The 14,423-nt window shown below is 40.9% G+C and overlaps 1 protein-coding gene across 1 annotated transcript in view; it reads left to right on the top strand.

Annotated features, from left to right (window-relative positions):
• The window catches only part of GOLIM4 (golgi integral membrane protein 4), a 64,830-nt gene extending 50,617 nt beyond the window's left edge, over positions 1-14,213 (top strand). Inside the window, exons 10-18 of the mRNA XM_075132133.1 lie at positions 530-871; positions 2,132-2,355; positions 4,010-4,089; positions 4,528-4,646; positions 5,673-5,840; positions 6,628-6,696; positions 10,032-10,103; positions 10,627-10,635; positions 12,175-14,213. Of these exons, the coding sequence (XP_074988234.1) occupies positions 530-871; positions 2,132-2,355; positions 4,010-4,089; positions 4,528-4,646; positions 5,673-5,840; positions 6,628-6,696; positions 10,032-10,103; positions 10,627-10,635; positions 12,175-12,333 (1,242 nt within the window). The 3' untranslated portion in view covers positions 12,334-14,213. The remainder of the gene's footprint in view (positions 1-529; positions 872-2,131; positions 2,356-4,009; positions 4,090-4,527; positions 4,647-5,672; positions 5,841-6,627; positions 6,697-10,031; positions 10,104-10,626; positions 10,636-12,174) is intronic.
• Positions 14,214-14,423: the final 210 nt, after the last annotated feature.

The following is a 14,423-nucleotide window of genomic DNA, read 5'->3' on the forward strand; positions in this document are numbered from 1 at the left end:
GCCGCCTTAACTTGTGGAGTAAAATATTACTCCACATGAGTAATCACTCACTTTAATAAGACTCCACTTTTAGAATAATGTGCTGATCATCCTTAGTAAGGCAGGAAATCTCACCTTTAGCATTTTCTAGAACATAACCAAATCTGAGAAGAGTATAAATTATGAATCAGATATTCAGCAACTTCTACTTTTTGCAGGCACAATTTTGTCCCCTAAATAAATTGTATCCTCTTGTGCCAACAATTAATGTGGATGCACATATTAATAAAGATGACTCTGTTTACACGTACAAATAGGTAGACAGATGTCTAGCTGCTACTTCAGGTCACGTTGAGGTCTACATGAAAGAGGCCTTGAGTAATTATCAGACCTAATCACTGATCATAATAAACAGGTGGACAGTTTCTTTTATGAACATTATAAAATATTAAGCCTTTATGGAAGTCATGCAAATGTTTTATAGTGTCATGGACTCTAGAAGTAGAGACATCTCTGAAATATCATGGAATTAATATATCATTTTACACAGGTACCCCAGAATGAGGAGAAGCCACAGGAAAGGGAAGAAATAAATTCCAAGAGAAGAGAAGATGAAGATGAAACTTTACTGAGCAGAAAAGCAAATGAGGGTCACCCTCACAAAGAACTGAATATTCAGCAGCAACAAGAAGCAGGAGAAGATGAAGAGCAACACATGGACCAAGTTGAAGAGGAGCACAGAAAAGAACTTGAGGAGGAGGAAATGGAGCAGGCAGGGCAACCTGAGCACTTGGTGGAAGAACAGGATCAAGCACCAGAAGAACATGACTGGAAAGAACGGGAACATAAAGAAGAAGCAGCCAACATGCTGGGTGAACGCATTCACTCAGAGGTGCAAGATTCTCTTCTCAACAACGGCCACCCTTTCTGGCACCTGTCAACTGCAGGCCCTGCTTTGCACCTGTAATTAGTTGCAGCTGTAATTAGTATCATTTGGATTTGCAAGCAGTTGAGGAGTAAGGCAACATTTAAAACACAGCACTTAAATGCCTGGGACTCTAAGCATATGCTTAAAGTTAAGCACACGATTAAGAGCTTTCTGAATTTGGGGGTTAATTTCTAAGTGACATTAATTCCACTTGCAAATAACTGCAGGTGCAAAAGGGAAACCACATTGAATCCAGTCTAAAGCTTGGGGGTTGTGGGAAGGGAAGGTTTGTGTTTGAGTTTTTTCGGGGGGGACTTCTTTTACAATATTAGATTTGAAGTGTCATCCTGTGATAGCAAATGCAGTTACATTTCCCTTTCAGGTATTGGTATAACTTCAGTAAACACTCTTTAAGACCTAGTCAAGCTCTCAGGGTCTATAATTTTGTCAGTAATCTCGATATTCTTCCATGGCTATCATTGTTTAGTAATGTATGGGGAAAAAAAGAAAAGACAATTTGGTGATGCGTTCAAGCTGTGTCGTTTACCCAACTGTGCTTGAGTAGTTCAGCACTGTTTGCATTTAGTTCAGATATTCCACAGGATGTATTTGGAGTGTGGGTTGGAGGACATGTACTATATGCTGGCATGTATTGGCGATAGCCATAGTATAAACTGCATTTATCACCAACCTTTGATTCTTTCACCTGCACTCTGCCCACATGATCAACCCTACCTCCAGACAGCCTCAGACAGCCAACAGTAGCAGTATTTTTTTAAGTTGCTAAAATATGTCAAGTGCCTGTCAACATTGGATCTTAGTACTGTGGCAGTATCAAATTTCTCATGCGAAAAACTTTATACCACAACCTCAGGTATTCTGATTCCCCTTTAAAAAAAACAAAAAGCAGCTGTGATTATAATGAGAACACTTAATGTGTAGCTTTAAGTAAGATGATGAAAGCTTCAAGAGTGAAGTTTGACTTTATGATCACAAAACAGCTATTTATACGTTGTTCTCCATCTTGTCCTTTGCCTGCATAATTCTGCCCCCTCCTCCCAACCTCTCCTTTTCTGTCATCAGTGGTTTTACCATGTCCATTGCTAATAATATGGGTTCTACCAGGAAAATCATTCCGATAGGGATGAGAAATAGGTACCCAAGAAGGCAGGTTCAGAAGTGTATATATTCAAACATGTTTGTTTCTTTCACTTCTTGACACAGAGAGTAACAAAAAGATACAAACTGGCCTATGAAGAACAGTTGGAACAGCAGCATCTGGCTGCCCGAAGAGCTGAAGAAGCCAAACAGCTAAGGGAACATCAGGAATCTCTACACCAGCAGAGGCTGAAAGGGCAGTTATTACGGCAGCAGCAGCTTCAAGAAAAAGAGCTTGCACTACGGAGACAGGCTGAACGAGGAGAAGAGCAGTACAAAAACCAGCTAAGGTTAACAACTTCTCTTACATGTGTGCTGTGATCTGCACTCTGGGTTTCATGGGGTATGTCTGCACTTTGGTGTAAATTGCACCTCGAGGAGACATACCCCGCTAGCTGTCATTGAACTAATGCACTAAAAATAGAGGATAGCTGTTGAGGTGGGAGAAGCAAGAGGGGCTAGCTGCCCCGAGTACATGCCTAGTGTGGTGAACGTTTATACGTATTTTCCCAGTAAAGTTATGTGGCTTGCTTTGTGCTACCTGGTTGTTACTCCATACCCCAGAGGTGGCTGCACGTCAGCAGTGCTGTACATAGACAATTTCAGTTTTTGAAATGTGTTAGGATCTTTTAGGATGAAAAGCACCCCATAAATGGAAGATATTTTGAAATAATTTCATGAAAACTTGATGCTTGTGAACGTGAAGGGCTAATACCACTTGCTTTGTGCAGCCAATAGCATGAGTTTAAGGATGAACTTTTAGCATTAACTTTTTGAATTTTATAAAAAGAAAAAAAATGGTTTGATTCATATCCCTGATGTTCAAACATTTCTGTGGACTATTAAAATAAAGCACCTATAAGTGTACATCAGGCTCCTGTAAATGTAACTTACAGTCTATGTACTGTAGATCAGTGGTTCTCAAAGCCGGTCCGCCGCTTGTTCAGGGAAAGCCCCTGGCGGGCCGGGCCGGGCCGGTTTGTTTACCTGCCGCATCCGCAGGTTTGGCCGATCGCGGCTCCCACTGGCTGCAGTTCACCGCTCCAGGCCAATGGGGGCTGCGGGAAGCGGCGCGGGCCAAGAGACATGCTGGCTGCCCTTCCCGCAGCCCCCATTGGCCTGGAGCGGCAAACCGTGGCCAGTGGAAGCCGCGATCGGCCAAACCTGCGGACGCAGCAGGTAAACAAACTGGTCCGGCGCCCCAGGGGCTTTCCCTGAACAAGCAGCAGACCGGCTTTGAGAACCACTGCTGTAGATCATCTTCTCTCCCCTCACTCCTTTCAGTCTCCCATTTAGTGCCTGTCTTCAGTTAATGCTATTTCTGCTCTCCTGCTGAGATAATTTCAAAGCCATTAGTGGCCTTCACTTATTTTCTGAAGCTCAAACCTATATAATGATCTTTACAGAAATATTTTCTGAAACACACAGTAATAAGGAAATATTAACATGAGTAACATTAAAAAAAAAAAAAAAAAGCCTTATTACCAGGAAGTGAATTGGTACTGTCCAAATCCCCAATTCTAGAGGTAGTGCCACGTAAGAAAACTCCTTGCCAGGTCAAAGCCTAAATTGCTCAGGTACAGGTGTATGACTTCTTTGTTTTGGGGCCATTATTAAACAGATTTTTCAATACAAGACTCTGATTTCATTTCTTAGCACCCTACATTTTCAAAGCACTGTACCGCCACTAACTTGTGTCCTTATAACAGCCCTATGAATAAGCCAGTACGGTACTACCCACCATTTCTATAGATAGGAAAACAGATGCAAAGGCTAGTAAGGTATCCTACACAAAATTGTCTTGTTCCATAATGTTCATTTCCTTTTAAAAATGCTAATGGAAAAACTTAGCTAACAGGAAAGTAAATCTGGGAATCCTTTAAAAAAGCAAGCCAGAACTGTCTCTGTGAAACTGAAACTGTATTTTTGCATATAATTTTTTAGCCAACAAGCTCATTATGACAATATGGACCATGATATTGTACAAGGAGAAGAGGGGCAAGGCATCCACGAAGAGGATGGAGGTGAGACTGAATTCTCTTTCCCTTCCCCTCCCCCCCATCTGAAGTGTCCTCAGTGTCTTATCCATTCAGAAATAAATATAGCTGCTTTGGATTCCAATAAGAGAGCACTGTATTTTCTTTACAATTAAAATCAGTGACTATGTTTCACTGGTGATTTTTGGTGGTTGTATTGCCTAAGATGGGTGCAGTTATGATTATATACAAACGAGAAGAAGGATGGCCTTATGCTGAAGGCAATAGACTGGATCTCAGGAGATTTGGGTTCAGTTGTTGGCTCTGCCACAGATTTCTGGTGTAACTTCGGGCAAATCACATCAGAAGCTCTTCTGGGCAGGGACGACTACGCATATGTACAGCACCTACCACAATGGGGCCTTTTTCTCAGTTGGGGACTCCAGGAGCGGCCGTAATACTCATACTAATAATTAATTTTGTCAGTGTATGAAAGGGACAATCGGCACCAAGATGAAGCTGAAGAAGTAGAAGATCAAATTAATGCAAATGAGCAGCAAGAACCAGAGCATCAAACAGAGAACCAGCAGGCAGATGAGCCAGCGGTAAGACAAATCTGGCTGTTAAAATAAGATCTTGGACACAATTTAAATTCTTTATTTAATTTTATTTGTTTTGTTAGAAATGAGTAGGGTCGTCATTGTTGAAGGCATTCTGTCTTTCAATACACCCCAGAGCTGTGCTTCTGGTCTAACCATGCATGAGGATTTTGACGCTGTTGGGACTTAAACTGGGAACACTCGGATACAAAAGCAGTAAACGAGCATTTCATCAGCTGTCCGTCACAGCAGATGCCACCTTGGAGGGGGGAGAATCCAATTCTACATAAATACCTCATTATATTTTTTGTTCAGTTTTGTGGTGTATACAGGATCTTGCATACATGCATTTTTATTTAGAAGACTAGATCGTGTGGCAAATATTTGAAGAGAAGAATATTTATTAGCCCAAAGATGTTACTGGTGCCTCGGTAGCTGCAGTATTAAATCTATGGGATAATATTGGATAATAAGCATAAAGGAAAAACAGCATTTATTGAATAGCAAAGGTTGAGGAGATATCAGGCATTTTGTCCCTTAAGTAACTGATACAAATGTGGCTCAGGTCAATATATCGTAGCCTAGGGTAGCATGGAGAACAACTTTTGTGAGCTATGTGGAGTCCGGCCTGATCAGAGTTAACACTTAACTATTCTGACCTGTCTGTTGTTCTGACTGAGCTGTACTTTTATCAGGCGTTATCACTTGCTGTATTATCAATAACCAAAGCCTTGCAGTATCCTATGTGAAGTGAGTTGGTAGCCTCAGTCTAATTTCTAGTAGACAGATGTGCGCATCGCAGCTGTATCCTTATTCAGGGCCGACACACTTATTTCCAGTGCTGTAAATCTGACACTTTTCAGAATCACTGGGGTTTTGATTCAATGCCCACTGAAGGCAATGGAAAAACTCCTATTGGCTTCAACAGGCACTGGATCAGCCCAGAGGTAACTATTACTATAATGATTTTCAAGTGAAATGGAATTGCTGAGACTCATGTACTTATACAATACACCCTTCTAAAAATTGCAGAAGGCAGCTGTGGAAGATGTGAACCCAGCTGATGATCCTAACAATCAGGGAGAGGACGAGTTTGAAGAAGCTGAACAAGAGAGAGAAGAGAATCTGCCAGATGAGAATGAGCAGCACAAACAAAATAATCAGAAGCAGGAGAATCCTGAGATGGAGGAACATTTAGTGGTGAGCAGATAAAAGGAAGCATCTGTAGAACATGTGCAATTGTGTGCACATATTTACAGCTATGTTAAGAATGGCTGTTCTAAAGATGCTGTACGAGGAAGGACAGTAACAAACATTCAAACTTTGATACTAAGACACAGACCTTTGTTTTAATTGAGCAGGTTTTATACTCTATACAGTACACGCAGGTAAAATTACAGAACTGCTTCTGGTGATATCTTGATCTTGTCTCTAATCCCATCACCCCCATCCCCACTGCCAGGCTCAATGACCTGTTTTGCTACCATCCCCATGTCACCTTGTACACTGCTCCCTGCGTGAACAACTTCCCATTATAGTTCTCCCAAGCCACTGCCCTGTCTTCACTCATATCTCTCATAAAGAATTTTACTTCTTCCATGATTCGCACAAGCAATGTTTCCCAATAAACAGCCTGGTCTGTTTTTTCCTCTTTGCTTCCCATTGCATCCTGCCTATTGTATTTGCCGTTAGACTGTGAACTTTGGATGGCAGGGACTGTACTTTTTTGTCTGGATGCTGTGTGTAGTCTGATTTCTGTTGTACAATGATTTCGTTATAATCAGTCCACTGTCTTTTTTTTTATTTGACTTGGTGTAAAGGATGTAACCAGTCTAATATTAATAATATTCAACAAATTACAAATTTGCTACACTATTATTCTGGAATATAGGATATTTTAGTTGCAGTGCAAGTAGCTCTAACCATCTGTATTACTAAAATTAAGAGACATGCATGGTAGAACTGCGTTTCCCTTCTGTTTCTGCAGATGGCAGGAAATCCTGACCAGCAAGAAGATAATGTGGATGAACAGTACCAAGAAGAGGGAGAAGAAGAGGTAATAAAAAGAGTGTAGAGTATATGTGGAACTCAGGTAGCATAACAGATCTCAATTCACTTTGGTGAACGTCAGTTAGTTTTAAAAAGTAAAAAAGTATCATTTTTCCCATAGTAGCTTTTGGGAAGATGGGAAGTAATCATCACTTCTCCCTTGGCCATTGATGTAATACTTCAGTCATAATTTTTTTCTTTTGAGTACTTATGTAGATGTATGGCAGTCCATTAATTTCCTGTGTCTTTTTGAGCATTAATTATGCAGTTACTGAAAGGATTAAACTGATCACAACTTAGGAAAAAAACCCACAAACCTCTAACCCTCCAAGTGTCACTGAAAACCTCATTGATACTTCATGCTTTAATCACATACCTCTGTTTCATGCAAGCAGTTTTCCCAGTTAACTACTGTCTCCTTAACTCAGATTAATTTATCCATGGTTCATTTAAGTAGTTTGAGCTATTTAAGCTCCCAGTATGCATGCAAGTGAATAGCCAAGCAGCTGTCAGTACATTGCTTTCACACTGAGAAAACAATGGAAACAACTTTGTTTTTCCTCTTTAGAATTTTGAGTTGCATGCTAATCATGCATGCCTGTATGCTGCTCTGTAGCTCGTCAACACTGAACTAATAATGGCCGTTTCCTGCTTTACCTGTAGTGCTGTACTACAAAGCAGTAGATAGGATTGCTCAACACTCACTTATGAAGTTCTGCTACTTTTTGTTTAGATTAAATGGTATGTATTTAACTTTTGCCAGTTCCTTAAAATATGTTGAAATCAACCCAGGTCATTAAGTTGCCTCTTTCAGTGTTGTATGTGAAATGATTTGGTGTCCATAAAAGAACTAAACTGGTACCCTTATTGGAAGTATTTACAGAGTAGTTGAGAATCGAATGGGTACGGAAAATGAGCTACTCTCCCCAGAGGCGGATTACAGTTTGATGGGGCCCTGGGCCAGAACAAGTGGGGGCCCCTCCCCACCCCTTCCACATGAAGTCCCTCTCCCCCCACGCTCCTGCTGGGGAGCGGGGTCAGGGTAAGGGGGGCTTGCCCCGTTCCGGCCAGCACTCCTGCCAGGGAGCGGGTTCGGGGCACAGGGACATCTAATTGGCCAGGGAACCCTGGGCATGGGCCCTGTTGGCTCAGTGGTTAATCGGCCACTGACTCTCCCATTCCTAGCAATAGTCTTTTCAGCAGATGGATCCAAGTATATCACCAGAGTAGAGTGAGGAACTTTACACTACTGCTCCTTACAAATTTTCCGATAGACAATCAGAAAACATTGCAGTACTGGTGAGCCACTGGAATAACCAGTTTTTTTAAAAAATAATGGGCTGGATTCTAATTTTCACCATTCCCTCTTTATGCTACTCTAGCACTGTAACAGGGCCATAAATCTGTAGTAAATTACGTTTGCATCCAATTTAAGGCCTATTTATATAGCTAGAGTGGTGTAAAAGGACCTTAGTGTGAATGTGAGTTGGGTCCAAGCCTTTTCACTGTGCCCAAACAGTCAGAAACTTAGTCACATTGGAAAAAAAAATTAAAATATAATCTTTAGGTTTCCTGCAACTGGAGTATCCATTTAAAAATCACATCACTTGATCCTACAACTGTTCCATGACCTGACCTCCCATAAAAGGCAATAGGAATCTTGTGGGCAAGACTAGGGCAAAAATAAACCTGCAGAGCTGTGCAAGGAGATTGACATGTAGAATCATAGAAGATTAGGGTTGGAAGAGACTTCAGGATGTCATCTAGTCCAACCCCCTGCTCAAAGCAGGACCAACACCAACTAAATCATCCCAGCCAGGGCTTTGTCAAGCCAGGCCTTAAAAACCTCTAAGGATGGAGATTCCACCACCTCCATTGATGACCCATTCCAGTGCTTCACCACCCTCCTAGAGAAATAGTGTTTCTTAATATCCAACCTAGACCTCCCCCACTGCAACTTGAGATCATTGCTCCTTGTTCTGTCATCTGCCACCACTGAGAACAGCCAAGCTCCATCCTCTTTGGAACCCCCCTTCAAGTAGTTGAAGGCTGCTATCAAATCCCCCCCCTCACTCTACTCTTCTCTTCTGCAGACTAAATAAGCCCAGTTCCCTCAGCCTCTCCTCATAAGTCATATGCCCCAGCCCCCTGATCATTTTCGTTGCCCTCCGCTGGACTCTCTCCAATTTGTCCACGTCCTTTCTGTGGTGGGGGGCCCAAAACTGGACACAATATTCCAGATGTGGCCTCACCAGTGCCAAATAGAGGGGAATAATCACTTCCCTTGATCTGCTGGCAATGCTCCTACTAATGCAGCCCAATATGCCGTTAGCCTTCTTGGCAACAAGGGCACACTGCTGAGTCATATCCAGCTTCTCATCCACTGTAATCCCCAGACCCTTTTCTGCAGAACTGCTGCTTAGCCAGTCAGTCCCCAGCCTGTAGCAGCGCATGGGATTCTTTCGTCCTAAGTGCAGGATTCTGCACTTGTCCTTGTTGAGCCTCATCAGATTTCTTTTGGCCCAGTTCTCCAATTTGTCTAGGTCACTCTGGACCCTATCAGCCTCAGGATCACTACACATACTAGTGAGAGAATACTAAAAAGATTTAAAGAGGAAATTAGTCTTTTGTATACACACCACTAAATGTCAGTATCAGATGTCAAGCCTGAAATCTAATTATAAGAGCCTCCTGATGGGATTGATTTAATCATAACCACTGTACAGACTTAATACAGTCGTTTGAAATTTGAAGGAGAGGGACAAACTTGATATAGAAATCTCAGGTCAGGTCAAATCTGTGCAGTGTGTGCATGTGTGTTGGCTTGTCGTGGGGAGCACTGTATGACAATTGTACTATAAATTCATACATTTCTTTTCAGAGTAGGTGAACAATGTGCTGGTGATGTTTTTTTAAACTGGGTTTTTATTTTGTTTTTGCATTTTAATACTACAGTAGAACCTCAGAGTTACAAACTAACCAGTCAACCCCACACCTCATTTGGAACCGGAAGTACGCAATCAGGCAGCAACAGAGACAAAAAAGCAAATACAGTACAGTATTGTGTTGAACGTCAACTACTAAAAATAATAAAGAGAAAGCAGCATTTTTCTTCTGCATAGTGAAGTTTCAGAACTGTAATAAGTCGATGTTCAGTTGTAAACTTTTGAAAGAACAACCATAATGTTTTGTTCAGAGTTACGAATGTATCAGAGTTACGAACAACCTCCATTCCCGAGGTGTTCGTAACTCTGAGGTTCTACCATAGAAGGATTATATTTGCCACCTGCTAATTTTAAGGGAAACCAGAAATTTGCAGAGCTGTATGTTTGTGCCTTTTAGGTCCAGGAAGATTTGACTGAAGAGAAGAAAAAGGAACGGGAACACAATGCTGAAGAGCCATATGGTGAAAATGTAGGTACAATAAAATAGTAGGTATAATTGTCTTTAACAAAGCTACAGTCATGGTAGACATTACACAATAAAGGTTGTAGCTCACTTTTAAGCATAAATAAACTTTCAAACTCTGCCTCAACTTCCTCCTGCCCTAATTCACTTCCTATTCCTCCCAAAATCCTTTCAACCTGGAGAGCCTCCAGCTCTAGCATCTAGAATTCCTTCATCAACTCTTCCAGCTTCACATGAGAATCACCTCTTTTTCATCTGCGGTTATCTATTTAATTGCATCTCTGAATTTGCTTCCCACCCTCCAACACACACATCTGGGCTGCAAATTCTATGCTGTGCCTGCGAGACACACAGCCCAGAAACTCTCCCTGAATCCGTATTGTGTTGTGTAATGTGCTATTCTGTCATGTATGAGGATTATAGAATTCTGTAAATATTCCATTATAACCGCATTTAATAATGTAACTCACTAAAAGGTATCATCCTGCTCCTGTGAAATCAGTGGGACTTTTGACATTAACTTCAACAGGATCAGACTGTAAAGGATGAAATTTTCATCCTCACTACAGCCTCTGTGGCATAATACAGGGCTATAAAACCTCCAGAACTAGATAGGGGACAGTCCCCCCGCCACAGGAATTGTATAGGACAGCTGCAGCCTGCCTTATGTAGGCCACTTTGCAAGCCTCAACATAGTGGATGGAGTTGGGGGCAGGCCTATAGCTCCACCGAGATTTTGGGTTATGACGCGTCAGCTTCCAGAGCATCCCAGAATTCAGAGGTTTAAAGCCACCTTTGCCTTCAATTCCTCAGAACTGTAAGTTCTGTCTTGCACCAGAATTTTATCCTAACCCAGCCATGTGTTTTAAGATAAGCTATAACCACCACACAATATATATTTTTAAAAGTTTTATGGGTAAATGTACTTGTGACGTTCCCCTGGTGCTATCTGGACCAGTGATAAGCTAGGCCACTCCAATCCTTGACTCTGGGAGCCAGCCTTACCCTGCTCTGCTGTCAGAACCCCCACTCCTGGGCTGTTCACACACAGCCTCTGGCATGTAAGCTGCTCCTTGGATTGTGCAACCGAATGACACTAGCCAATACCTCCAGTTCCAGAGGAACCCAACCCTAGGAACCTCCGTCTTGCAGTGTCCAGTTGTGCCTGCTGGATGCTGCAAGCTTATATGAGTTTGTCATTTTAACAAAGACATTAATATGTAACAGGCTTGCTATCCCAAGGTGAGTCTCTGTCCTGCTTCAAACCAAACGTACTGCTTCAGGTAGAACAAACAAATATCTTTATTAACTATAAAGATAGATTTTAAGTCAAAGCGTAACAAGTCAGATTTAGTCAAATGCAATAAAAGCAAAATGCATTCTAAGATGATCTTAACAATTCCAATGTCCTTACAAACTTAGATGCTTCTCACCACAGGATGGCTGGTTGCTCTTCAACCGGGCTCTCCCCTTTGATCAGTGGTTCAGTCGCTTGGTGTGGTGTCTGTAGATGTAGGTGGAAGAGAGAGGAAGAGCATGGCAAACATCTCTCCCTTTTATCATGTCCTTTCTTCCCTCTTGGCTTTGCACCCTGCCCCCCTTCAGAGTCAGGTGAGCATTACCTCATCACAGTTCCAAACTGGCCAAAGGAAGGAGGGTGACTCACTCGAGAGTCCAACAGATTCTTTTGTTACTGCCTACGCCAGTGTCCTTTGTTCCCGTGAGGCTGGGCTGGGTTTGTCCCATACCTGCCCTGATGAGGTGTGAACTGCCTCTCTGCTCTTGGAGAGATTTTGCCTGGGCTTGCTTTAAGCCACGAGGATACATTTTCAGCTTCATAACTATATACCTGAAATTATAATCTATGACATTACTGTAACAATTACTATAACATCACTGTAACAACCATGCTCAGTGCATCATGAGCCTTCCGAAGACACCCAACATGACAAACTTTGCATTGGATACCACACAATCATTTTACAAGGATGAACATGGGGGTGCTGGGTGTTCCCCTGAGGTACAGAGCCTCACAGTACTTTCACTGAATCCTTCCATTTTTGTTTGATCTTTTCAGGCTGATGAAAAAAACAATGAAGGTGCAGACCATGAGCAAGGAGTTCATGAAGAGAACAATGCAAAAGAAGGTCATGAAGAAAATTATGAGGAGGAAGAGGAGGATGAGGAGGAAGGTGGCGCCATTGCAGCAAAAGCCCATAGAAGAGGGGAAATGTAACTCTTTGTTGTTTTATGGGTTATGTTCAACAAAAGGTTCTTGCTTGAAATGAACTTTTTTCTAATGATATTTAATTACAGTAATTCAAACTTTGCCTTTTATGTTTTTTACTTTTCTATTAGATGCTTTCATACGTATATGTGAATACACTATTTTGATATTCTAGATTAGCATCTCTTTTATATTAAGGCAACACAAAGACAGACAGTGGAATAGGTCTCATTCTTGTCATAATTCTGGTAATGTTTTAAAAGAGCATTTTTGGTATAAATTTAAACTTTCCTATTGTCCAAGTTTGGAAAGAGCATTCAGTCTACACTGTAACTTACATGGGAAGTGATCTCGGGCCTGAAACTACTCAACGTTAGTCACTCAAATAGTTTCATTGCCTTCAGTGATTCATGGGTGAGTAAGGGCTAGCTGAATTACACACTGAAGCCCCCATAAGCATTACAGGATTGGTTTAAAGTTTAGGCCACAAATGCGCGGTCTCATTGGCTTTAATGGGACTATTTGCATGCTTAAAGGTAAACACGGGCATGTGTGTTTGCAGGATCAGGTCTCAGCATGTAGATGCAGTGCAACCTTAAAACATGCAAGCTATAAAAGCTTTAAGAATATGGTGCTGTTAATAGCTGTTAAGGTTAACAGCTGTTTATGTAAAATTATTATAAACTTAATTTTAACGTGTATCAAGGTGTTTCAGTTACAAAAATCACAGCAGATAATAAAAGATGGTCTGTGGGTAAAGTACATGTAGAATGCATTATGTAAAGAACGACTTAGACAATCATAGATGCAAAATCAAAATAGTCCCATCAGTTGAAAACATACTCAGCACAGGAAGAATGAAGGTTTACAGGAAGAATAACTGGGTGATACTTAAACTAGTTCATAAAATGTGTGTCTGTCCCACTATCCTCAAAACATTTCAATAATCATTTGTGTGTAAGGCCTGTTGAACATGCATTTTGGAGAGTAAAAGGACTTAAGGCATTTTAAGTGAGTTAATAAGACTAGTACAAAATATCCCCTTCTGAATTTAGGGCCCCACATTTCTTGTGGAGGTCATCCAGAGGGATGTCTATATATACACTGTTGTGCTCAGCTGGTGAATAGCAAACCAGCGACAAAACTTCTGTAAGCACACTGCAGTGTGTTTTGCTTCCCTTTAGCACTGCATGGCCAAATGTTAATACTAACCTACCAGAGGCCCAGTATGTTAAGTATACCAAGTCCTACAATTAATGTAATTGAGGTGCATGAAAATATACAATATTTGTACTGTTACACACCTTTGCTGTTTAATTTAAAGGGGTTAGGCCTAAAGGCTTTAATCTAACCATTGTGGTACTCTTGAATTAACCCCTGGAGAATGGAAATCTGGATTTCCTAGGCTATGTCCCATTGCTGGAAATGAGGCATACCATCGCTACCAGTGTGAAGGTGTTAATATATAAAGGAAAGTGTGTTTCTTTTTCTCTTTACACTTTTTTTGAATGATACCTAAGTAATATTTTTTAGTTTAACTTTTTAATCTGATTGTAATTTAATTCAATTTCTACTAACTCAATTATACTTTTTAAAGATGGTTTTACTATTTCTAATTTTTTTTAAAGTGCCCTATATATTTCTTACATTGCATAGGAATATTTTGGTCAAAATGTGTTTTTGATTTTCTGGTTACCATATTTACATTATGTATAAAAATGCCTGTTTATGTAATACTGTAAAATGTATATAATATGTACATAATCGTCAGAATACAATTATTTTGATAAATTGGTCTGTTTTTTTAATGTCACTGTTGCAGAATTTAATTATTTGAGGCATAATAAAAACTTGCCTGCAGTCAATAAAGCTAGAATGTGGGTTACCAATCTTTTTGCAGTGTGACATTTTACTATTGTTTTTCTACATGTCCATTCTTATCTTCTGTGAATGTGTTCATGGAGGGGGTGAGGTTGGAGAGAGAATGGCAGCATTGTACAGCAAGGGTGGGGTTTTCCAAAGCACTGCTTGATGGCTTTATTCAGTTTCCAGGGAAGTCAGTGGTAAAACTCCCATTGAATTCAGTCAGAGCAGAGTTT

Source organism: Caretta caretta, chromosome 9, assembly GCF_965140235.1.
Source record: "Caretta caretta isolate rCarCar2 chromosome 9, rCarCar1.hap1, whole genome shotgun sequence".
Taxonomy (NCBI): Eukaryota; Metazoa; Chordata; order Testudines; family Cheloniidae; genus Caretta; species Caretta caretta.